The sequence below is a fragment of the Cyrtonyx montezumae genome, unplaced genomic scaffold (genome assembly GCF_038088225.1).
Source record: "Cyrtonyx montezumae isolate F1298 unplaced genomic scaffold, pur_monq_1.0 scaffold_4, whole genome shotgun sequence".
Taxonomy (NCBI): domain Eukaryota; kingdom Metazoa; phylum Chordata; class Aves; order Galliformes; family Odontophoridae; genus Cyrtonyx; species Cyrtonyx montezumae.
This window is the reverse complement of record NW_027072045.1, coordinates 24,322,341-24,344,982: the sequence shown is the minus strand read 5'-3', so window position 1 is coordinate 24,344,982 and position 22,642 is coordinate 24,322,341. Positions and strand designations below refer to the sequence as shown.

At 39.3% G+C, this 22,642-nt stretch overlaps 1 protein-coding gene across 2 annotated transcripts in view; it reads left to right on the top strand.

Annotated features, from left to right (window-relative positions):
- The first annotated feature begins 12,677 nt into the window (after positions 1-12,677).
- The window catches only part of FAM13C (family with sequence similarity 13 member C), a 39,274-nt gene continuing 29,309 nt past the window's right edge, over positions 12,678-22,642 (top strand). For both annotated transcript variants that reach the window (XM_065746801.1, XM_065746800.1), the window contains exons 1-2: positions 12,678-12,780; positions 18,594-18,777. In XM_065746801.1, the coding sequence (XP_065602873.1) occupies positions 12,719-12,780; positions 18,594-18,777 (246 nt within the window). In that variant the 5' untranslated portion in view covers positions 12,678-12,718. The remainder of the gene's footprint in view (positions 12,781-18,593; positions 18,778-22,642) is intronic.

Genomic DNA, 22,642 nt, shown 5'->3' with positions numbered 1-22,642 from the left:
TTCACTAATATGGGAGGGCGTGTCCCAACATTATTTCGTTGTGTGGTTTCCGTTGCTGTATAAACAGGTTGCTATTGGTGACAAAGAGTTCATTTTGGATCACTTGAGAGCAGAACATTAGCTGTGCATGGAGCTGTTGAAGTGGTAACAGGCAGTTTTTTTGGTATTTGATATTATTTAGAAGCCATATCTGATGTAAAGAACTCTGTCTTCCTGTTACAGTGTTATAGTTGTACCCAATGTCAGAATTATTTAGGATATTTACTAAGCAGGTAAAAAACATTTAAGAATCTGTGCTAAAAGGGAGAGGCACTCTGCATAAATATGACTGAGAATCTCAAATTTAGGGAAGATTTAAATAGATGGCCTAGTGGGTCTGAATTGTTGTAGCATGTACTAAGGTCCAACATTAAAGATATGTAAACCTTGCTTCGTTGAGGTAACAGTGCAGCTTAAGGTTGACCTTTAAGTAAAGTGTACACTTACATTTGTGTGTTTACAACTGGTATGTCCTGGGACGTTGCATTTAGGCCAGGAAAAAAGAAAAGGCTGATGAAGTAAAGACAACATGTGATCAGTACAGGGAAATGTCACTGTTTTTCTAGTCTGAACCTGAGGCACGCTCTTCTGGTATTACGCTTTCTCAAATTTAACCTATTAAAGAGGAATGTTGCTTTAATGCAGATCAGAGGGCATTATGAAAAAACTGGATGATTATTTGTGTTGAGTGGCAGCAGTGTTGTGACTCACCCTTTTCATGGGCATAATTCCCTGTATTTGTAATGGATTTTGAAAACTGGAACAGGTTTCTTCCGACAAACAGAGTATTAATGAAATGCAGGGTTGCATAATACATTTTCTGCATAATGTAATTTTTCCCAGAAAATGAAATGATCACCTCCTAAAATAAACTAAGGACTTGATGGTTTTTCCGGATCCTTTCCAACTCAGAATATTCTGTGATTGCATGGTTCTATGAAATTCTTGATAGTCTCAATTTACTGTGAATTAAAAGGTATTTGGTAAGTGTATTGGCTTATTTATTTGAAGAGCCTTTGCATCTTTGATGCATAAGATAAAACTCCTTAACCTTGTATTATACGATTTCTCACCATGACTGTTTCATTAATTGCAATCAGTTTCTCTTTCTTTTGAGTATGTAACACTTCAGCATTTTTGAAAAGCATGCAGTGCACAAGCAAGGGAGCTGAGGAAACTCAGGAGTTCATCAGCCCACGCAATTAATATTTTTCTGACCGATGACCTAGAAGTTTTCTCACCAAGAGCAGATACATGCTTGACTAGCCTACTCCATTGTTTAGTGAATCAACCAAATGCTTCCTACACTGTGGATTCAATTCAGTATTCCCTTTGTTGCTGCCTCATCCCCCAGTTGACAGTATGAACTTTTTGTCCTCTTTCTCACAGTTTTCCCCCATCTAAGGCTGGAAGCTTATCAAGGCTTTTGGCAACAACTGGGGGGAAGCAACTGGATTATATACAGTCAAGGCGAGAACAGTAAATAATAATAAGTCTTGATCATCCTATTTTCCATTAGTGGCAATGTCAGATAAACCAGATTAAAGACTTATGGAAAATGTTGCACAGGTGATTTATTATATTTGTTGTCTTAGGTGCAAGTGTAATCTTGAAACATAGAGCCTCTATATATTCACATAGTAATAGATATAGAGCAGAATAGCAGATGAATTACTGCAACATACAATGACAATTACAGTGTATCTCCCCAGCTGATTTCAGGCGATGAGCTGAAAAGTGTTTGCTGCTTTGGGTAGGTATGAGCACCATTTGCTGCAAAGGATGATAGGACACTGTGGCAAGAATTGAAACTAGCAAGCTTTGTCTAACAGTGCACTGGGGGAACAGGTTTATTTTGATTCCTTTTCTCCTGCCTGCCTGCTGATTGACTTTAACACACGACTGTTTGTGAAAATGAACTAGTAATAAATTCATTTGCCTACTCTGTGTCCCAGATGCAAAGAGCAGTTATGGATTTCTGAACTTTTTAAAGTAGTGGGGATTCATTTTAGTGGTGTATGAAGAGAAACATTTACCCTGTGTTGAAGAGAGTGAGCTAATGAAGGAGCACTTAACGTTCTTTTTTATAGATTTGATATTCTTACTATTTTAAAAATACAGAATGCTCTCTGCCAGAAGATAGCTGTTTCTCAACCTCTCCCTAAAAGCATAGCTGCTCCTGAGCCCAGCTGCATTTAGTTCTGGTTGAGAACTTGGCTATTTTATTCTGCTTGAAACTCACTGCACAGAACTATAACGTGGTAATGAGCAAGGGAACTTGTAGAGGACCTGCAGGTGGGGTGCAGGCACATGACAGCAGAATGACACAACCTTTCATCCCTACAGTCTCACATTCAATTGTAATTGCCTTACTTGTGACTAAAAAGTATTTTTGATTTTTGCTAGATTCTAGGCAGACAAATTTTCCTAATTCTAACTTACCCTATACTTTATATAAAATTTCAAGATACATCTTTATAAATTATTTGCTTAGATTTACACTGTGATTCTGGTTTGGTAATCATGTCAAGATTATGGAATGCAGGGCAATTGAGAACAAACACGCAGAAATGATTTAAAGGCTGACTTTTAAAAAAAGAGCTATTAAACAGGTTAGTCACAACCGTGAGTCACTTGAATTGTGAGTCATGCTTACTTTCTGTTGCTGTACATTATCTTGCCTTCCTATTTCTCCACATAGCTATGAGTAATGCTGTATTAAGATGCATTACTGCTTTGGAGAATTCTTTTTCCCTACTCTGCAGGATGCCTGATCTGAATACATTTTTACATTTACAGTGTCATTATTTGTCCCATTCTTTCAACCACTGATTTGCTGGCTGCATAAAGCAAGTAACAAAATATGTACCAAGCATTGGGTCAATGAGAGAGAGCAAGCAAGGGACCTCCCCAGCACAATTTTCTGTGGGGGTTAATTTGAGATATTAATATTCATTTTTCATTACCTGAGCCTGTTAGCCACCCACAGCAGCTGAGACAAGAGCTTTGGGATAGTTATACAAGATAGAGATGATCTGTGGGGAGCAGTTCAAACAAATGTGGTGGGAGCCAAAAATATGCCCTGAAATGGTGACTGGATTGATGGCTTCATGACTGTGGAAGCTGGGTTGGGATGTGGGATTCTTTTTTGGTTTGTTGGTTGGTGTTTTTTTTTCTCCTTCTATATTTATAGTGAGCGTGCATCAACACAGCTGTAGTGTTAGGCATAATCCCAGAGCCTTTGCGCAACTATCATTCCAGAAACAAAATTAGCATAATACATATTGGCCAAATGTTTTCAGCATGGTGCCTACCTAAAATTAGTCTGAAACTGTGTAGGTGCTCACATGTGGGCTTGAGAGCCTGGATTTGGGTTAAAAAATGTAGGCTGTAGTTCTTCTAGCATCAGGAAAGAGAGAGGAGTTATTGTAGTCCTGAGTACCTCTGAACATGCCTGTGTTTAGCCTGCAGTATACATTGCTGTGTTTTAAAAAGTACTGTCAGCGCTTTTGTTAATATAAAGACAAGACTATATTTCCATGAACAGCAATAACAAAAAAAGATATTACAGTCATGGTTTCGTGGATGATTCATTACTTTTCTCAGTGACTTCTGGGAATTTTTCTAAGACTCTGATTCTCTCCAAAATGAATAGCTTACCTAGAAATAATGTTTTCTTCATGACTGATGTCTTGTTGATTGGTCCTGCATGATTGCTTGGTGAAAATTATTACTAGAATTAGAATGATAGCGTATTTCTTATTTTTACTTCTCTGCTGAATGATATAAAACCAAGAACAATGTTCTCTAGCTTATCAGAGAGGTCAGGGGACAAACAATTTGAATTGGAAAATGTGATGATGTCACGAAGAGCACTCAATGTGCATTACAGCAAAGAATGCCAGTGCCTCAAAAGGGAAAAGCAATTTTCACTGTCCTTTTGTAATAGAACTGTTGCGATAGATAACAAAATGGTAAAGCTGCTGCCTGTACAAATGACTTTCTCATATGTTTCTGCCTCCTTTCAGCAAATCTTTTACAGAAAATACTTGTGGCACAAACAGATTTCATAGAGGCCACATTTGTGCAATTTTTTCAACGTCTTCAGTTGTTATAAAGATGCACAAGATCACTGCAGAGAAAATCACTGCTTTCAAATTATTTTTGAGCCTTAAAACTTGTTTTTAGCCTGCATTTTTTAAGGCTTGTTTTTAACTTTTTTTGCACTTGTTTTTAACTTTTAAAACAATAACTGGAAAAGTACATGAGGAAAGCATTTTACAACCAAAGGCCGACTGCTGTCCTCTGTGTGTGCTACAGCAGTTCACTGACTTAATTTTGGAGACGTTGGTAGGTAGTCTCAGCCAGAGTGGAAAGATGGCTTTTGCAAAGTCTAGTTAAGGTCTGTTTTGGTCCTTGGGAGAGAGTGTGCGCTCAGTAGTTGGAAAGAGCTGTAAAGTTTGACACCATGTAAATCAAGGATTAATGTAAGGACCTGTGAGTGGTGCTGTGGGTGACAGATTACCTGTGGACTAGCTGTGTCAGAATTCGGATTGTGGTAACGGCAAATTTCTGCTACCTAAGAAGTGTAGATGTCCCATGCATCCCATGCATAGGGCATGTCAGTAAACATGCTTGAACTCACTACTATCTCAGGATATTTTTTGCATGGCAGCAGAGCCAAGCTCACAAGATGAAAGCGTACACTCTTAAGCAATGTGCGGTGTGTTGGGAGAACAAAAAGCTAAGAGTACTGACAGCATGCAGCTAGTGGATATTTCCTTAGCTTTGTAACAGAATTAGGTTCCATGTTTTCTATGTTTCGATGCATACTACAGGTTTATCTCTTGTTCTGAACAGCAATCACACAAAATAAAATGCATTTAAGTAATGAAAGATAACTTTGAACATTACGTGTAATGCATCTCTGCCCTTTATTTACATTTTCTGTACAGTTGTGGTTTTATTTCACAAAGCTTAATATTACGTAACAGGATTACATTCTTTAATTTCCAAAATTTTCTTTCTTGTCCTGCCAGAAAATCACATTCTGCTTAGAGTTTATGTGCAGGTAGAAGCAAATTTCCTGTCTTTCCTTTTATCTAAGATGTACATGTGCTTAATAGGGGGAAAAAAAGTGTTGAGTTGAACACTTCCGTGATTTTCTGAAGAGCCAACTTTTATCTGTGCTAGGGAGTCATGCATCACTCTTTCAGGAAGTTAAAATAGTAGGTGGTAGGATTGGGAGCCTGGACAAAAGTCAAATGAAAGAGGACTGCTTGCTGTGAGAAGAAATGAGAACAGCAAGGTAGAAGCTGAGCAAGAGTTGCCCACTGACCGTGGCTAATGCTGTCTGGCATATTCACAGTTTTTTGGTGAAATACAAGTGCAGGGGAATATGCCACAACTGATGAGACTTTTCTGATGTCAGTGATTGTGATATCGGGAAATTTAATGGTCGGAATCAGAAGTTTTAAGTGTCATTGACTGTACGTTAGGGTGTACAGAAATTCAGAATAAGAACATCTTGGAAAGAAAAAGAAGTAGGATTCACTCTCATGCGTTATTCATAGTAGAAATGAGACTGAGCAACTGGAGCTTCGTAAGCCTCTTCAAGACTAGATGAGCTAATGCCTGTAAGTAAAGTGACCTCCCCTTAGCTGCCCATCATGACTTCATTTTACATTGTGCTTCTTGACTCATGTTGCTTGTTGTATTTGTTCTGGACTTCTTTCATACCATCTTAGTATATCCTCCAGTATCAGCTTCTTTTTGCCAGCCACGTTCTTTTTTGTGTTGTTGTCTCCTTGCCCAAAATTCCTAGCCACGTGGACAGCTTTTCCTCTCCATGGGAGGCAAGGTGGCTGGGAAGAAATTGCACTGAATTGATAGCCAGAAATAAATCAGCAATACACAGTTCTGGGTGAGCTTTTACCATGGCTTGGGAGGGTTCCTAAGGTGCTTGTGAAAAGTTGTGTCTCTCTTGCTTTTAGACTTGTGGCATAAGTGAGCTTAGAAAAGGCCATGTAAAGAAACACATTATATTGATTTTAGGCTTAATGATATAGTATACTCTGAAATTAACAAACATTCATTAAAGAAAAATAGATGTTTATCTTTAAAGAAGAGATACTTAATCGAGTGAGTGGGGTTAAAAATCTCTCCATGAGATCCTTCGGCTTGCAAGCTGTATCTTATGTGAAAATGGAGATTCCTTGTTGCATGGAATGTAGGAAGCAATGTTACTGTTAGTTTTTCAGACTTGAAATATGCAGTAATGTGGAGTAAAGCTGAATTCATACCTAAACTTCCAAGAGTTTTTATGTATCCTGTTTGTTTCCACGTGAGAAGTATTTCTGGCTATTTATTATGCTACAAGAGCCTAAGTTACAGTTTATACTTCTGTAACTATTTATTACTATTATTCTCTTTTTGAGTTTTAGTGGTCACTCCTTTTGCCTTGTGAACAGTAGCAGTTAATCAAAATGCTCTGAATATAATCAAAATTCATAAATAGCAAGTCAATTAAGTTGAAGTTAAGTAGCATGGAATGCTGCAGGTTTCCATTTCACATCTGTGATTGCTGTATATTTTAATACTTCATAATCTGTCTGAACCAATTAGATTTTCCTGCAGTGCAAAAAAAAGTAGCGTAAGAGAAAGTAGGAAGTAAGGTATGAAAGAGAATTATTCTAAGACTTGAGGAGTCTGTCTGGCTTTATTCCCAGAAAGTGTTCAGGCACACCAGATCCAAGGGATTGGACCTGCTAGGCTATAAATACTTTTGCAGCCTCCTCAGGTGGCATAAACTAGCGTATCTCTGTGTGGACCACTGGTATATCTGCCTGGCCCTCTTGAGAGCAGCCTCTTGCTATTGTAATCAGAGCGGCAGGAAAGCACACATGTTTTGTAGACTAGAGAAGGGGCTCAGAGGAGGCTCAGTGTGATCTACTTTTAATGTCACCTGAACTGTCCCTCAGACATGACTAGGACTAATCAGCAGTCATCATGTACTGCGCTGTGCATGCTAGAGGGGAAGGCCAGCTGCCTGTTGAAAGCATGTAATTACAGCTAATGGAGCTCTTTGATAATGCTAATAGAAGTGGTTTTGTCTATGTGTCACAGAGAATAAACTCTGACATCAAGCAGTGTTGTTGTAAGTTGGTTTTGTTGCGTGATTTCTAAATAGGTTTAGATTTCATTTGGTATCATTCTGACTTGTTGAAAGGATAAAGCTGCAGGAGAACCAATGGGGTATGTGCTATTCTGTTAGTTACACGGGGGAAGAGTGCAAAGTATCTCATAAGTATAGGTTACTAGAGGTAAAAGAAAAGGGCAAGTATTGGAGTCTTTCTAGTTTGTATATGAATAGATATATGAAATAGTAACTGAAACATGTTTGTACGCGCGTGTGTGTTTTTATGTACACACAGGTCACAAATTGGATTCCCAGATGGTGAGGAGCTCTGCAAAGGGAATTCTGAGTAAAAGTACATGCATACTTTCTTGCTTATTTTTTCCTTTCAGGAAGTAAGTGGGTTGCCCAGTAGAGTCAGCCTTGTTCTAGATAGTAACAGTCATCCTTTGAAGGAAAAGCCAAGAGTTATGAGGGTACTTTCATGGAACACTGTGTATTTCTGTCATGTCTGGGCTTAACTTGAGCCAAATTGATAGTGTGGCTCCATACAGCACAAACTACGGAACACCACTAGTCCTGGCTTTCCTTATTATAAATGTCTATGAGATGCTCCTCTTAATAACTTTGTGTAATACAGTTAATGCTTTCCATCATGTTTTTAGGTCTCTAAAATAATCAGGAGTGTAAAGAGGGAAGCGTGACCCTACAGTGCTCCTGCACTGTTAAATAGCTAGGATGACAAAGAGGGAGCAGTGTTTGAAAAACTGCAGCCACCAAAACCAAACAGCAGGAGCACATTTGCTACTGTTATCTAAACAAATTCTTCCCACATGCACTACTCCAGGGAAGTATTATTTTGTACCATGTCTTTGCCAGTACTTGCCTCCCTTTTCTGCCTACTGTCACAAAGCAAAAGAAACATGGTGAGCTTGGAATGTTCTCGTCAGGTAGAGAAGTTCCTTCAAAAAGGTCATTCTTGCAACTCTGATGTTTTCTTAAGGCAGCGGTGCTAAAGATCAAAGCTTCTTAAATAAGGATGTTTATTTTTAGGTTTAGCATTCTGGACACCTCTTCAGAACTAGATGTGTGTGTATTTTTCCCCCATCTTGCACTGCTCAGAAGAATAACTGGTTCTGAATTAGTTCTTTTTTGAGACTAGCCTGATTTTTTTGGTGTAACCCTGCTAGAAATTGTTCTGTTGTCTGTGGCAGTACCAAATTACCCGCAGTGGATGACTGCAGTCAGACAAGTTTTAGTGTCCTTAATAGTTCAGTCACTGGCATCAATTTGCCTACAACAGTTGAGTTTATCAGGCAGCCTAGTGCATGCTGGATAATGATTCTTGAGATTCTTCTCTGCAGTGAATTTTTGCAGAGCAGAATGGACTTCATAAAGCCATTTGTTCTTTAATAATGAGATTTGAGGTGCAGTTCTGTGTTTCCAAAACAAAACAACATAGCAAAGTTAATTTTGTCTACAGGCCTGTGTGAAATTTGCTTTTGCTGACTGATCAGGGCACCAGTAGCACAGCAAGCGTCTGCAACCTGAGCAGTGGAATCTTATGGAAAAATTGTGCATTTCAGTTTCTCAGTTTCCCTTTGAAAGACCAGGGATTTGACTGGTGTGTAGCTGTGCCTTTTGGACAAGAGTAGGCATACCCCCCCAGTACCAATCTGGATATTCTGTGAGAGTATGTAAGGGATTTATGGTCACACTGCTTAGGAGGCTTGAGTAAGTATGTGAAGCTCATTGCTGACTAATTTGTCTTCAGCAAATATAGCCCTGAACGTCTGTGCAAATTACCCAAAACTTTATCCAATCCAACACACCTTTTAGAATTGTCTTGGAATGGATTACAACTGTGCCTGCACCTATGCTCAGCTTGAGTCTCTTCCTGTGTGAACATGACTGTGCATTTTAAGATATACAACAGGATCAGTTGAATGCCTCTTTTTCCCCCAGGTCCATCAACTTAGATGATGTGCTAATTAGGTCACGGAGAAAATCAGATACAGAAAACCAGATTTGAGTGTTCACAAACTGGCTCCTGCATGTAATTGCAGTATCTTAGTTCTATTTGTCTTACGATGTTTTTTGCTACCTCTGAGAATGTTACCCATAAAAAGGCAGACTGTGTCAGGCAAATGAGTCGTAGAACACATGAATATTTTGAGCTGCTTGGTATTTCTCACTACAAGAAAGAAGCATGTGACTTCTCTCAGATAACGGTTCCTCTGTTTATGCTTTAGTGATCAGAGAATAGTGTAGGTATCCTGCAGGAACCCTTTTGAAGAGAGGACAATACACTGAAATGATCAACAATGCTAACGTTGTGCTGCAGAATGATCCTTGCACTTAGCCCATAAAAATCCAGTGCATTAGAAGAGATCAGACTTGTTGAAGGTGACTACAGAGTCCATCCATTTGTTTTCTGCTTAAATAAAAGTGTTCAGTCCTAACTGTGACCTCAGAAGCAGCAGTGCAATATGACAAGCAAATGTATTTAGTCTGTTCTTGGTGAGTTTTAATATATTTTGCCTATAAAAGCATATGATATATATGTGCACAGGTAGGATGGAGTGCATCTGTGTTCTGCTACAATTTAAGAGAGACATGATGGACTGCTGGAGCACTTCAGGGCATTGCTACTTGGCAGGAACACATGTACTCGAAGGCAAACAAATTTGCTCAATATTTTTATGAGTCTCTGAGCTCAGCTGGTTCTGGCAGAGATGACTTAATCCAGAAAGGCAGTAGGGGAGAGCTCATTCCAACTTTCCCTTTATTTGGGAAAAGGAACGAGTAATGTCTTCCCAGACAGGAGGGAGCCACTGTGGCCTCCTTGCCATGTGCAGCCTGTCACACTGCATCTCTCATGTCCCTCCATTGCATCATCTAGTGCAGCTCCCTTGTACTGCCCAACCATAGGGCAAAATGCAGCTGTCTCTAGTGCAGCCATTTCAGCACAACCACTTTGTACTCTGTGGAATAACACATAAAATAGTAATAAAGAAAAGAGTCTCACAGTAAATGCTATACTCACACCCTATAGGATTGTGCTGAATTTGTCACTGGCAGATAGTAAATGTTAAATACAGAAATACTAACTTCCCAGGAACTTAGAGAGTTTAGAGTTCTTTGTAAATCAGTAATTTTCACTCTTAACGTTCAGCTTAGTCCAACACAAGTTCTTAATTATTCAGTGTTTAAAGTTGAAAGGCCTCATCATTTACTTGCATCTTATGGGAATGGTCATTTACTCAGATGAGCAAAGCCTAAACATTGTGGCTAAGATGCTGCTGCACAGGTGAAGCCAAGCTGCCACAAAGTCTGCAGGTAGGTGAGCATTTAGACAACTGCAGATTAGCATGTTTCTCCCATGTCTCCTTTTTGTCTGGCCTTCTGGTCTTGATTGTGCTTCATTCTGTTCTCCTGAAGCCAGAACTGCTTTTTGCAAGTAAATTACAGTCTGGCCTCTGCCTAAATGATCACATTCTAATTGTCTCGCTACATCTCTCTTCTTTCTGCAACTGGACTTTATATAGAATTCATTGGCTGATACATGTTTATAGTGACAACTGATCTGGTCTGAACTTAAGAATGTATCATTTATATTGAGCACATCTTTACTCCATGCAAAACTGAGCTGGAGACCAAGTGATTCCCATCTCAGTCTTCTTCCTGAGCTAGAAGTAATGCTTGGTGAGAAAAAAACAAAATGGGAAGAATGGAATTTCTGTACCGATGTACTTGTAGCACCTCCCTTGAGTTTTCCCAGAGGAAGTTTGATTTCATCTATCTGATGGGAAAGTTATCTCTGAAGTGGGATCCTGGTTTTAGCTGGCCTCTATCTTTGTGTATTTATTGACATTATTGTGCTTTATGTGGAACTGTTGAATTGGTTTGGCTTTGTTGGTTTTTTTTCTATTTTTTTTCTTTTCTGAATGATTTCACATCCTTGCAGGAAGTATCTATCCCGTAACACTGGTAGAGCATCATCTCTAAAACAAATGGAAGTTTGTGAGTGACCTGAAATAAATATAAAATTCTTGCCTACAAGAGATTTAGTAACAGCTGTATAGCACTGAAGTTCATGCAAACAGTGTAAGAGATGACATTTTAAACTTGGTTTCGGTCCAAAGCATCTCTGTTTATGTTTGCACAGGGAGTGAATTAGCAGAGAATTTGACGTTAACACTTTGAAACAGAGAAGTTAGGTTCACAAGATCATTCTGTTTTGTCTCTCTTTGTGTGTATGTAGAAAGGAGAGTAGGGATAAATATGTAGTATCTCTTTAAGATTGGCTCTACTCAATCTGTGATGCTTGTTAATGTGATGTTGTGTTTAAAAGCTGTGATTCCTTCTTCATTTTTTGTTCACCTTCTCTCACAAAAGCTGTTCATTTGTAGGGCAGAAATCCCTACAGACTGATCCCCAGATAATTTGTGCCATGGAATAAATTGCTATATATACAAATATAGCAAAGAGCAAACACTGTGTGCAGGCAGATAAGGAGGCTGGGTAGAGATGAAGATAAGGCACACCAGCAGTGCTGTTTGGGGGGGAAGGGAGGTTGTCACTTCTGTGGCCCTGGCTGCTGCAGCAGGTACCACGTCATGATGCGAGCTGCTGTGGGGAGGGGAAGCTGCACCTCTCGTTTTCCTTGCTCCACTGCTGCTGGTGGCTGTGTGCTGCCATAGTCACAAATAGGAGTGCTTGTATGGTGCACTTATCTGCATTACCTTCTCCTCCTCCTCCCAGCTCTGATATGTCTCAGCGAGAGTGGATTTTGTTTGTTTTCTGGTGCTAAGATTTCAGAATGTTCCAACCCTGTATTTATTGGATTTGAGAGGTGTTGTTTAAGGGGGAATTCCACCGCTGCCTCAAAACCAGCTATTTGCTGTATCCTGAGCTGACCCGTCCTGAATGTATTACATCAACTCTGAAAAACGTTGCTGCAGGAGGGCAGCAGCCTATTCCTTTCTTAGGAATGTTTTCATCTATTCCTTGCTGTTCGCTTAAAAATCTTTTGCTAGTTGAACTGCTCTTTCTGCCAGATTATTTTTTCATAGCTTCCCCTGGGGTCTGACTGTGAGCTGGGTGTATAAAAGACCTCCAAATGAGAAGAAAAAACCTCCAGATATTTTAACAACCCTATTTAAGTAAATAAAAATAACATTGTGTTTGATTAGCCAGTTGCCTAGAACAAATGTTTGTAGAACAGAATGCCGAATCCTTGTTTGTAAACCTTCAGCTGTAATAGCAGCAGCGTTACTGCTATAACAGAATGTGATCCTTTTCTGAGCCTCACAGGCTACCTGCATCCTCATATTTATTCAAAGCACTGCTGGATGGGTTTTGTAAGTGTTGTAGGGCTAATCCCTGTGGTTCCTTGATTATGAGCATGTGCAGAGCAGCCGAAGGTACAGTCGCGCATGTAGAGCTAACACACACAGTCTTGCCTCGCAATGCCATGTTTGTGCATGTGTTTCTGCAACTGAGAAGGAAACAGGGAGCCTGCCTGCCTTGCTGACTTGTCCGATGTTTTCTTGTTTCTGTTTCAGCATTCAGGATAAATCCTTCAACACCACAGCTTTAGCAGAGTAAGTGAACACTTTAAAGATGTACCTTATTTTTAAATGAGAGTGGTAGAGAATAATTGTAAGCACTGTGTGAGAAGTCCCCAGCTCTCTGTCATATATTTTGATTTGGTTTTTTTTTTTTTTTTTTTTTTTTTAATCTTAAGTATATAATCGAGACTCTGAAAAGAATTACATAAAGCAGCTGCCTTTACATTTTGGGTGACCACTTGGCAATAAAGTACTTTTCTGGGAGGGTATAAATTTGATGTACATCACAAATGCTTAAATGCATGATTTCAGTGTTGGATAAATCTCCTGTGAATGTATTGGTCATTTTTGGTACTGATGATCTCGACCAACTCGAGCGTGTCAGAACGCATGCTCTGTATTTCATGCATGTATTAGTAGGAAAAAATATTCTTCAAAAGTATTTTGAAAAAATGAACAAACACAAAAGCATTATTTAGAGCAAGCACCAAGCACATTATTCCTTTGTAATGGTTTCCATAAACTCAGTGGAAGGGTTTTCATATTTATCATGATCATAAGAACATATGCACTGATTTTATTATTTAAAGGAACAACAGAAGAGGAGGAGGGCATTAGAAAGTTAGGACAACAAAGACTTTGGGAAGAATTACAAATGAAATAATATTTTTTTCTTTCAGTGTAGAACACTTCAATTTAGGTATTCTCTGTGCTATTTTGTATGATCTTGATTGTTTCAAAAGCTTTTAGGGGAGGACTCTAGCAGTAAGATATCAAGCAGAATCTTTGGAAGGAAGTGATTTATAATTTCTTCTATTGTTGTTGTTGTATATTAGATGAGTTTAACACTGCTAAAATGGTCATAATTTAAAAAACCCTACCTGAATTGTGCTCTGTTTGCTTAAGTGTTGTGGGGAGAGGATGCATTCTGAAAGTAGGCCAAGCTGTAATTTAATCTGAGCTATCACTGAGTGTTGTCAAAGCCACTAAAGGAAAAGGTAAGCAACATTTATTGGGGGAAGTATAAATAATTTTTCACTCCTACATTCTTTGCCTTGCTTTGATATTTTACGTTACTCTTCCTGTTTGGATTGTGGTAAATATGGAAAGATTTAATGGGAGATAATTAATCATCAAGTCATTCTGAATTCTTTCCAAGTGTCCCTATTATTTAAGTGATGAATTGTGGTATGTAAAATCCATAAAAGAATAGCCAGATTTCAGGTAGTTTTTCTTTTTTCCGTCTCCTCTCCTTTGCTGTCTCCTGACATCCATTGTTTCCCATAGAGATTCCCCTGGTGTGGCCTGGTGCTGCCTGCCTCACCCTTCAGGTTTCCTGGGATGTGAATGTGATGGTTTTGCTCAGTGGACCTTTGTGTGATCATTAAGACAAGGGCAGAAAAGCTGAGTGTGTGGCATCCCTGGGGACAGGAAGGGGAGAAAGTGCAGACAGTGCTGTGCAGAGTGGAGAGGCAGCAGCGGGGCAGAGCTGGGCTGCTGTCTGTAGGTTGAATCTCCTCATTTAATGCTGTTGCTGATTTTGTTTCAGGGCCTTCAATTTTTACTCTTACCTTACCAAACATAGAAGTAGAAACATGCTTTTAGAAAACAAAGCAGACAGGCAGCATAATTTGAAAAACATTGCCTGACTTAGTTTCCAGAGTTGATTTCCCTAAATTCTGTTTAAAGCCTTCCCCTAAAGCCTGCTTTTGAGAACTGCTGAGGACACACATTTCTACAAATTTCAGCACTTGCTTGTGCTGACCAGATCTGAAAGTAGGTTTCTTCTATATAGCAGAATAAAGGGAGAGCTTGCCATGCAGCTGTACAGTCCCATTTGACTCTGTCTTTAATTGTGGTAAAGGCTGAATGATATAAAATGTGTGAAACAATACTTTCAGGAACATATCTCCAGATAAGGCAAGTGCCTGGGGCTGCTGTGCTCCCAGCAAGCCACGCATGCAGCCTGGTGGAGAAGTGGTTCACAAGTACGCCTTAAAGGTCAAGTTTGCAAAAGGAAGCAGTTTCCCAGCTGTACTGAAAGGTGAAAATGGAAAAAAATTAAGAATACATTCTCACTAAACCATCTCTGGAATACAGAGGCACTGCTGGATAGTCAGAGCAAAGTCTGTCTAGATTGAGATCCCACCCTTTATGTCAAGGGTCTATCTTCTGCCCATTGAAAGCTTTAACCTGTATGCATTTGTGCCTTGAAGGTGTTCTGGTGTATACTCTGATGTTTTAGGAATGAGTAAGGTGCTGCTGCAGTTTTTCTGTTGGTGACAACTCCATCTGGTCCACATTTCCACAAGCTTTTTAAAAAATGTATCAAAGTCCTGCATATCCCTCTATCTGTTAAATATAGCTAAGGTTGCACAATGAGGCTTTGAAATGGAAGGAGTGTGAATGTGCGTGTGCTCATATGCACAGACTAATGTCAAGAACACTAGTTTGTGCATGTGAACATAGCATTTCTTAAAGAAACCAAGGTAAAAAACAATCTGTGCTTCCAGGTTGGTTGTTTTCATTGTATCATGAATTCATCTTTTTAATCCTGCTATGGTGTCGGCCTTAAGCAGTGTCTTGAGTGAGTGAGTATTGGTTAATACTTATCCTTGGTGAGAGAAAAAATTCTATTCACCCTTTCAGATTTGGTGCTTCTGAACTTCCTCACAATCTTTTTCAGTCCATGATGGCCACTGTCTTTGATTTGTTAGTGCTCATTTTTTCTATCTACTGGTATCTTGTTAGTCAGATACATTTTATCATGCTCACTTGGAGTAACTTGTCTTCATTTATGACTATAATCGATTACTAGATGCTCAGTTAGACTTTCTGCTTCTCCAGCTCACCCTGTATTACAGCCTGCTGAGAGCAGGTGATCCCTTGGCATACTTGTCCAAGTGAAGGGGTACGCACACAATATGCACACATAGACCTAGCTGACAGGCCTGCGTTCAGTTGCCCACCATCCTACCAGAGGGAATGGGACAACTGCACCCACTGCAGGAATACTATGCGATTAGGAGGAACATGCAACTGTAGGTAGTTTGTTCTCTGCATGCAGCAAATGCTTTCATCCAAATGCTGATGTATTCAGGAAGTGTAAACACTCGAGTGTCCCTTTAAATAATTTCTGCAGCAGTCAGGCTTTTGATAAAGACTGGCAGAAGACTGGTGGGAAGAGGAATATATTAAAAACCTTGCCATCAAATTGCAATGCAGAGCTATGAATTTATCACTTAATGTGCTCTGTCCTAAGCTGGGCAGCTCTTCTACAAATTTAATAAGCCAGCAGAAATGCGGGCTGCTTCTTCCACAATGAAGAGATTCTTCTGCCAGCTAACTTCCACTGATCCAGGCCTACTTAGTGTCTGCACCCTGTAAGTATGAACAGAGAGTGAGGAGAGGGCCCTGACTTTTACCCAGAAATAATACCTGGGAAGGGTGTGTACTTATTTGCTGGGAGTGTGTGTATATGAATGTATGTATTTGAAGAAAAATTGTTGGTTTTTTTTTGGCTTTGCAGTTGTTTAATTCTTTAAAGCGAAGCCATGGTGCTCAGTATACTGTTCATCACTGGTATTTTGCATAGTTATCCAGAACTTCTTTTCGATTGTGCAGTCCATTAGGCAGTTGTGCTGTTGTTTTTTTTTTTTTCACTTAATGGGATGGAATTGATTATGATTCTTTGTGCATTAAAGATCAATGATCATTTTGTAGTTTATGTGGGGATTCCTTTCCCTGCTGCTCAGAGCACAAGGAATAACTGCTCTGCTGTTGTTAATTACTGTTGTGTTGTGTTTTGTTTTTAGATGAAGTATATTTTAAGAAATTAGAACTCAGACTTTCTTGTAATTTACCCAGTAACTTCTGAATTCTTTGTCATCTTTGCTTTTATTTGGCTGAAAAATGTATGCCAAACTGTGTACACTTAACATTTCAAATAATTTTCTTCCTCTGAGATTTAGACTTAGAGATTTAGATTAGTGGAGAAGCTGTGGCATTAAATGAATCCAGACAAGGTGTGAGGAAATGAAATAAGTTTATGCTTAGTTTGAGCTGCACAGTCATGATTATTATAATCTAAAAAGTAGCAGAAATTATTTATCAGCAATTATTTTGTATCCATTTCCAAGGTGTGGTGAGGATTCAGATTCTGTTTGTGAAGCTCAAGCAGCCTGTTCCAGCCCCAGGTATTCTACTGCAAGTTTTGTCTGAAATCCATTGGCAACAAGTAAAACTGTTAGAGTGCATCTTTTAAACCATTAGAAAAAAACCTTTATTGTCAGAGAATGCATAACTTCTAAGGCATTAATGCTATAGCTATTACTGTTTGTGGGAAGTGCATATTTGTATTACATATTTACGTATAAACAATGTAAGAATTAAATGTTTTTATATAAATAAATAAGTTCCACGTTTTTTAACCTAAAATCATATTGGTTTAATTCAGGTGCAACTCTGTTACTATTACATTGAATTCTTCTGTACAGCACACGATACAAAGCAGTAATAAATGGAGCTGTGTGACTGTATAAGGATACGCGCTTTGAAGAGATTTTGTGGAGAAAAAAAAAGTCCTTCACAGTAATTTAACTCAAGTATTCTTGACATATGGGTCTCTCATGGCTATGCCTGTCTGTTAATTGCTAGAGGATGCAACATAACCTTTTGGAAAGATTCTTTAAATCAGACAATACCTTAAAATTAGCAACACTTCATGTTGTTGCAATGCCCATAGGGTATAAAGCAACCTACCCTGTAACTCTAACAACCGCCTTGGAGGGCACTTGAAGAAGGCGTGAGCAGCAATGGTTTTAAGTGTGTAAACACCCTGCAAGCATCCATCTGGAGGCTGTTGGGTCACAGATGAAATGTGGGATTGGCAGCTCAGAATCCTTAGGATGAAACATTGAATTAGCAAGCTAGTATTTCTAAAAATAAATAAATAAATCTCAGGGCATTTTAATTCAGTACCCCTTGAATCCCTCAGCTGTGGTTGTTCCACATCAGGAAAGAGTTCATCGCTCAGTTAAGCCTTATTTGATCAGCTGAAGCTAACATCTAGATGCCACCAACAAACTAAGCAGCAGCAGGGGGCTTCAAAGTAGTGTCCATCTGCTCAACTTGCCAACTGCACAGGCAGTCTGGCATCCTGCTTCAGAGTTGCTCCTCATGGAATACATTAGATCTGCCCAAGGTTGGATTGATGGGGTGTGGATAAGGCCAGCAAGGTCCTCTGTAAGATAGGTTTTCACCCTGTAGAGTACACAAAGTTCAGTTATTTCCGGAATACCCCACAATTTCTATTTAAATGAGCAGATGTGCTGCTGTAAAGGGGAACCTTTCTGCAAACAGGAAGCACGAACATCTCTCCTGTTGTCAAACCCTACTTTGTGTGCTTACCTTCCTTGCTCTGTACAAAAGGCCTTGCAATATGAGCGAGAAACTGTCAGAAGGGAAGTGTAACTGCAGGGAGAAACTGCTCTGCATAACATCATTTTTGTGGGATTATAAAGTAGTGTGAAACATTGGACAGGAGGAGATCTACTGTAAGAACAAGTTCCAGGTTTTATTTGAGGAATACAGAATGTAGCACTGAGGGCAAAGAGTGCCTCTAAAACTGGATGTGTAATAATGTGAACAGCAATTTAGCTTGATTTTTCAATAAACAGTAGCGTCTTAGAATCATTTTATTAATATACCCAGTCTTTGTTTGGTGTGTAGACAACAGCTTGGTAAAATTGAAACACCATGGGTAGCTAAGTTGTCGCTGTTCTTCATAATGTTTTGGCGTGTGTCTGAAATCCTGTCTGATGGATTTTGTTTTAATTCTCTTACAGTGATGATGACAACAAAGAAAATTATCCGGACAACACAGCTGTCTTAGAAGAAAGGTGGCTGCCTTTGCAAGACACTCAGCAGCACAAGGAGCTGGCTTTGAAGCCTGACATGGGCAACCTAAAGCTAAGGAAGCCTAAGCCCGTCTCAAAGTTAGAAAATGGAAAAGGCCATGAGGAAAGTCAGGTAAAGACTGAATTTACTAATGGTAAGTTTGTGGCACAATGCCTGAGCAAACACACATTTTGAAATGGAAACTGCAAACTGAAATCTAGGATGTGATTATGATTCTACAGTAATCTACTCCAATGTTCATGGACCCGGAGTTCTGGAACCCTTCTATAATGACAGGCAATTTCTTGGAGTGAAGGAACTGCAGGGAGATTGCAGGTGTTGTTAGAATTGAATAGAAAGCGTATCTCCAGACATACAAATCTCTCTAGATTACCTGTGACTTGGTCAGACTCCTTCTGTTTTATTTGACTGAGAATCCCTTACAGTAATATTTTGTCTGCCCGTGGAATGGTTTGATATGTCTTACTTCCTGTTTTTCTCATCCTTAACTAATACATTCATTCCAAAAGACTGCAGCGTCTAGTACTACTGCTCTGCCCATGGGCTTCAGACTGAATAATCTTTAGAGGTCTCTTCCAACCCCTACAATTCTGTGATTCTGTGATTCTTTGGGTTGAGCTAAGGAGAGGAGAAATGTAACTTTTCTAAAAGCTATAACAAAAGGGTAATAAATGATGTTCTCTGCAGCTGAAGGTTCAGGTGCATTGCTGCGTAGTCTCCAGATACACCACCCCCAGCATTTCCTTGAAGTGCCTTTGTTCCCTCCTGGTGCTTCCCAAGTTGTGCCTCACGTGCAGTATAAAGGATTGAGCTCTCCTCCAGGTTTAACTCCTCCACTAAAAATACTCTCACAACCGGGACCACTGATGTTAACTTCGGTATTCTGGCAGCCTGTAGCAGAGAGACAATTCCTGTGAGGTGTCTGGGGTACATTTTTTTTTAATGTAAAATAGGAATTCATTGTTTGGAATGGCATGCCTTTCATTCAGAATGAGGGATGTCCTTATGGATCCTGAAACAAAAAACAAAAGCCAATAACATCCTAGTGACATTACCACAGTCTTTTTCAGAATATCAGCATCAGCTCTTTCCCTTATCTTCTTGTGTTCTTTTTCTGGAGTTTGTCCCCAAGATAAGTAATAAAGTACTAACTTCTGCAATTTTTTTGAAGATGTATTGCATTACTAGGAAATACTATGTAGGTTGCAGGTACATGCTTATTGGCAGACAAAAAATGATAAGAAATTTTGCCCCATGAAGGGCAAGAGGAGACAAAGAGTTATGAGGTAGTCATAAAAGAGATCAAGATCTGACACAGATTATCTCTTGCTCTTTCAGCTACCTCTGGGTCTCCTGTCTGCCCCCTTCTTAGTATGTCATCTCTCATTCAGTGAGAGCTAACACAGTGCAGTTTTGCTGTTCCATGGTATTTTATGTGGCCTGAAGATGTTAAATGGAAATGTTTTCTTTCATGGGAAACTTTTTGTTCATCTAATTAGACTCATAAAATACCAGTGCAACCCGGATTTGCAGTCTCTGGAATAAAACACAGGCAAGTAATTTTCTGGGACTTAAATTAGAAAAAACAAAATGTCTAACATGCCTGTGAAAAACAAGGCTTTTCCTGCAGAAGTGTTCTGCGCAGTGTTTGTTTTTGTGTGGAGTTTCTCACTGAGATTCTCATTGTGTCATGACCTTCAAAACCCTATTGCAGATGTGTTAGCAGCCCTTGATTTTAGTTGGTCACATCTGCCTCTCTCAAATTAAGTCAAATTAAATAAGGCTTTTTGTGTTACAAGATATAAGGAAGCATATATTCAGAACATGATTCAGGGAGTCATTGTGAGAACAAATGGCAAGGAATGGGAAGTACTCTTTCCTAACTCCTTCCCTGACCATTCACCTTTGATGCACAATGATCATAAAATCACCAAGGATGGAAAAGATCTACAAGATCACCCAGTCCATCCATCTGCCTATCACCAATCGTTTTCACTAAACCATGTCCCTCAACGCAGTGTCTAAACATTTCTTGAACACCTCCAGGGCTGGTGACTCCACCACCTCCCTGGGAAGTCCATTCCAGCCTGAGCACTCTCAGAAAAGTAATATTTCTCTCTGCCCCAAACCTATCACGTTGCATGGGGTTGTTGTGGCCAAAATGCAGGACTCTGCGCTTGTCTTGTTGAACATTGAGGTCCCATTGGCTTCAGCCCAGCTGTCCAGCCTGTCCAGGTCCCTCTGTAGGGCCTTGCTACCCCCAGGCAGATTGATGCTTCCAGCCAACTTGGGTGTTAGTGCAAATTTGCTGAGGGTGAACTCAGTATATGAATATATGGAATATATTTTGCAGAAACAAATCTACCACTTGAATGCAGTTCTAGTTTTGCACCTTAACTGGTCTGAATTTCTTTGTCAGATTAACTTAAACGATCTAACATTAAAAAGGTAGTAGCATTAAGATAAGCTCCCACAGTACCCAAAGTTCCTCTTACCTGTATTAACAGCTGTTGTGGTCGGCTTTTGAATCTAAGCACATCTAATATGAATGTTTATGCTTCTGTAAATGCAGTACATAATGCAGGACATATCCCATGGCTGAACACACATGGAGTATCTCAGAGGTAATGCATGACTGCTACCTCTTGAGTCCCTTCCAGTGTGATGGTGACAGCTGCCTCTTTCTGGAAGTAGATTTCAACATTATTTTTATAGATCTCATAGACCGAGTAGGAGAAATTAATGTTCTCTTATTCAGTAAATATCCTGGTACTTTATAAGAGGACTTTGGCTAAAATAAACTGTAATAGTGTAGTTAAAATATCATCACAAAGAGGAAGTAAAAGGCCCATGATTGTTATTTGTTTTTTACCAGGTTGTTTTACGAACTCTTTTAGTCCTTCAACATTAATTTTGAGAGGCAGTTACTGAATATTACTGAATATTTCTCCTGAGAGGAGATCACTTAGGCAACTTCCTGAAAAGTTTGCAGTTTTTAAGAAGTGTAATTTACTTCTGTTTAAGTAGTGCATCTCTAAGCAAGCTTCACTCGTAATCTGTAAAGGAACAGACTATGGTAATTAACAATGCAATGCAAGGGAAATATCATAACCCATTTTAAGACATGCTGAGTAACTTGTCACACCAATATACTTGGTATTTGGAATTTTGAAGTAAAAGTATAAAAAGTATCACAGAATCTCAGAACTGTAGGAGTTGGAAGGGACCTCTAGAGATCATCGAGTCCAACCCCCCTGCCAAAGCAGCTCCTTAGCCCAGGGTGTGCAGGTAGGCAGGTCTCCAATTCCTAGTTCTGGCCTCAGTTTGTTGGACTTTTTTATTTTCTGTTTGGCAAGGTGGGTGATGTGGCTTTTTTTCTCACACTTTCATTTATCTGCAGTAATATTCTCTTCATTAAGCTATGTGTATGCTAGGGAAGGGAAAGAGCGATAGGAAAAAGTAACTGGGTAAATCATAGAAATTGTTTTTAAGTGAACTGAATTAGCTTTTGTTGGCTGTTGTTTTTCTGATATTACCTAAGGAAAAATTAATTTCAATTTAAATTCAGATATGTATTTAAACAAAAAATATTGACCTTTGTGTGTAGCACCTCTTAGCTCGTATTCTGACATCTGTTATCCTACTAATACGCAGCAAATGGCTTGCAGTGGCTTCTTGTCTGCTTTGGTTACAAAAAGTGCTTTTCTGAGTGAAGTTGCTGCTTTTATTAAAAACTTCCTGTGTTTTTTAATTGTCTCCAGATTATTAGCAAAAAATGGTCTAGGGAGCTGCTTAGGCAGGGGGGTTGGACTAGATGATCTCTAGAGGTACTTTCCAACCCCTAGAATTCTGTGATTCTGTAAAATAACAGTGATTTGCAAATCAGAGTCCAGTTTCATGGACCTCTTTCTTAAAGCAAAATATTCAGCTGTGTTTGATCAGTACTGAAAGGACATAGAATATTTTTGTTATTTCC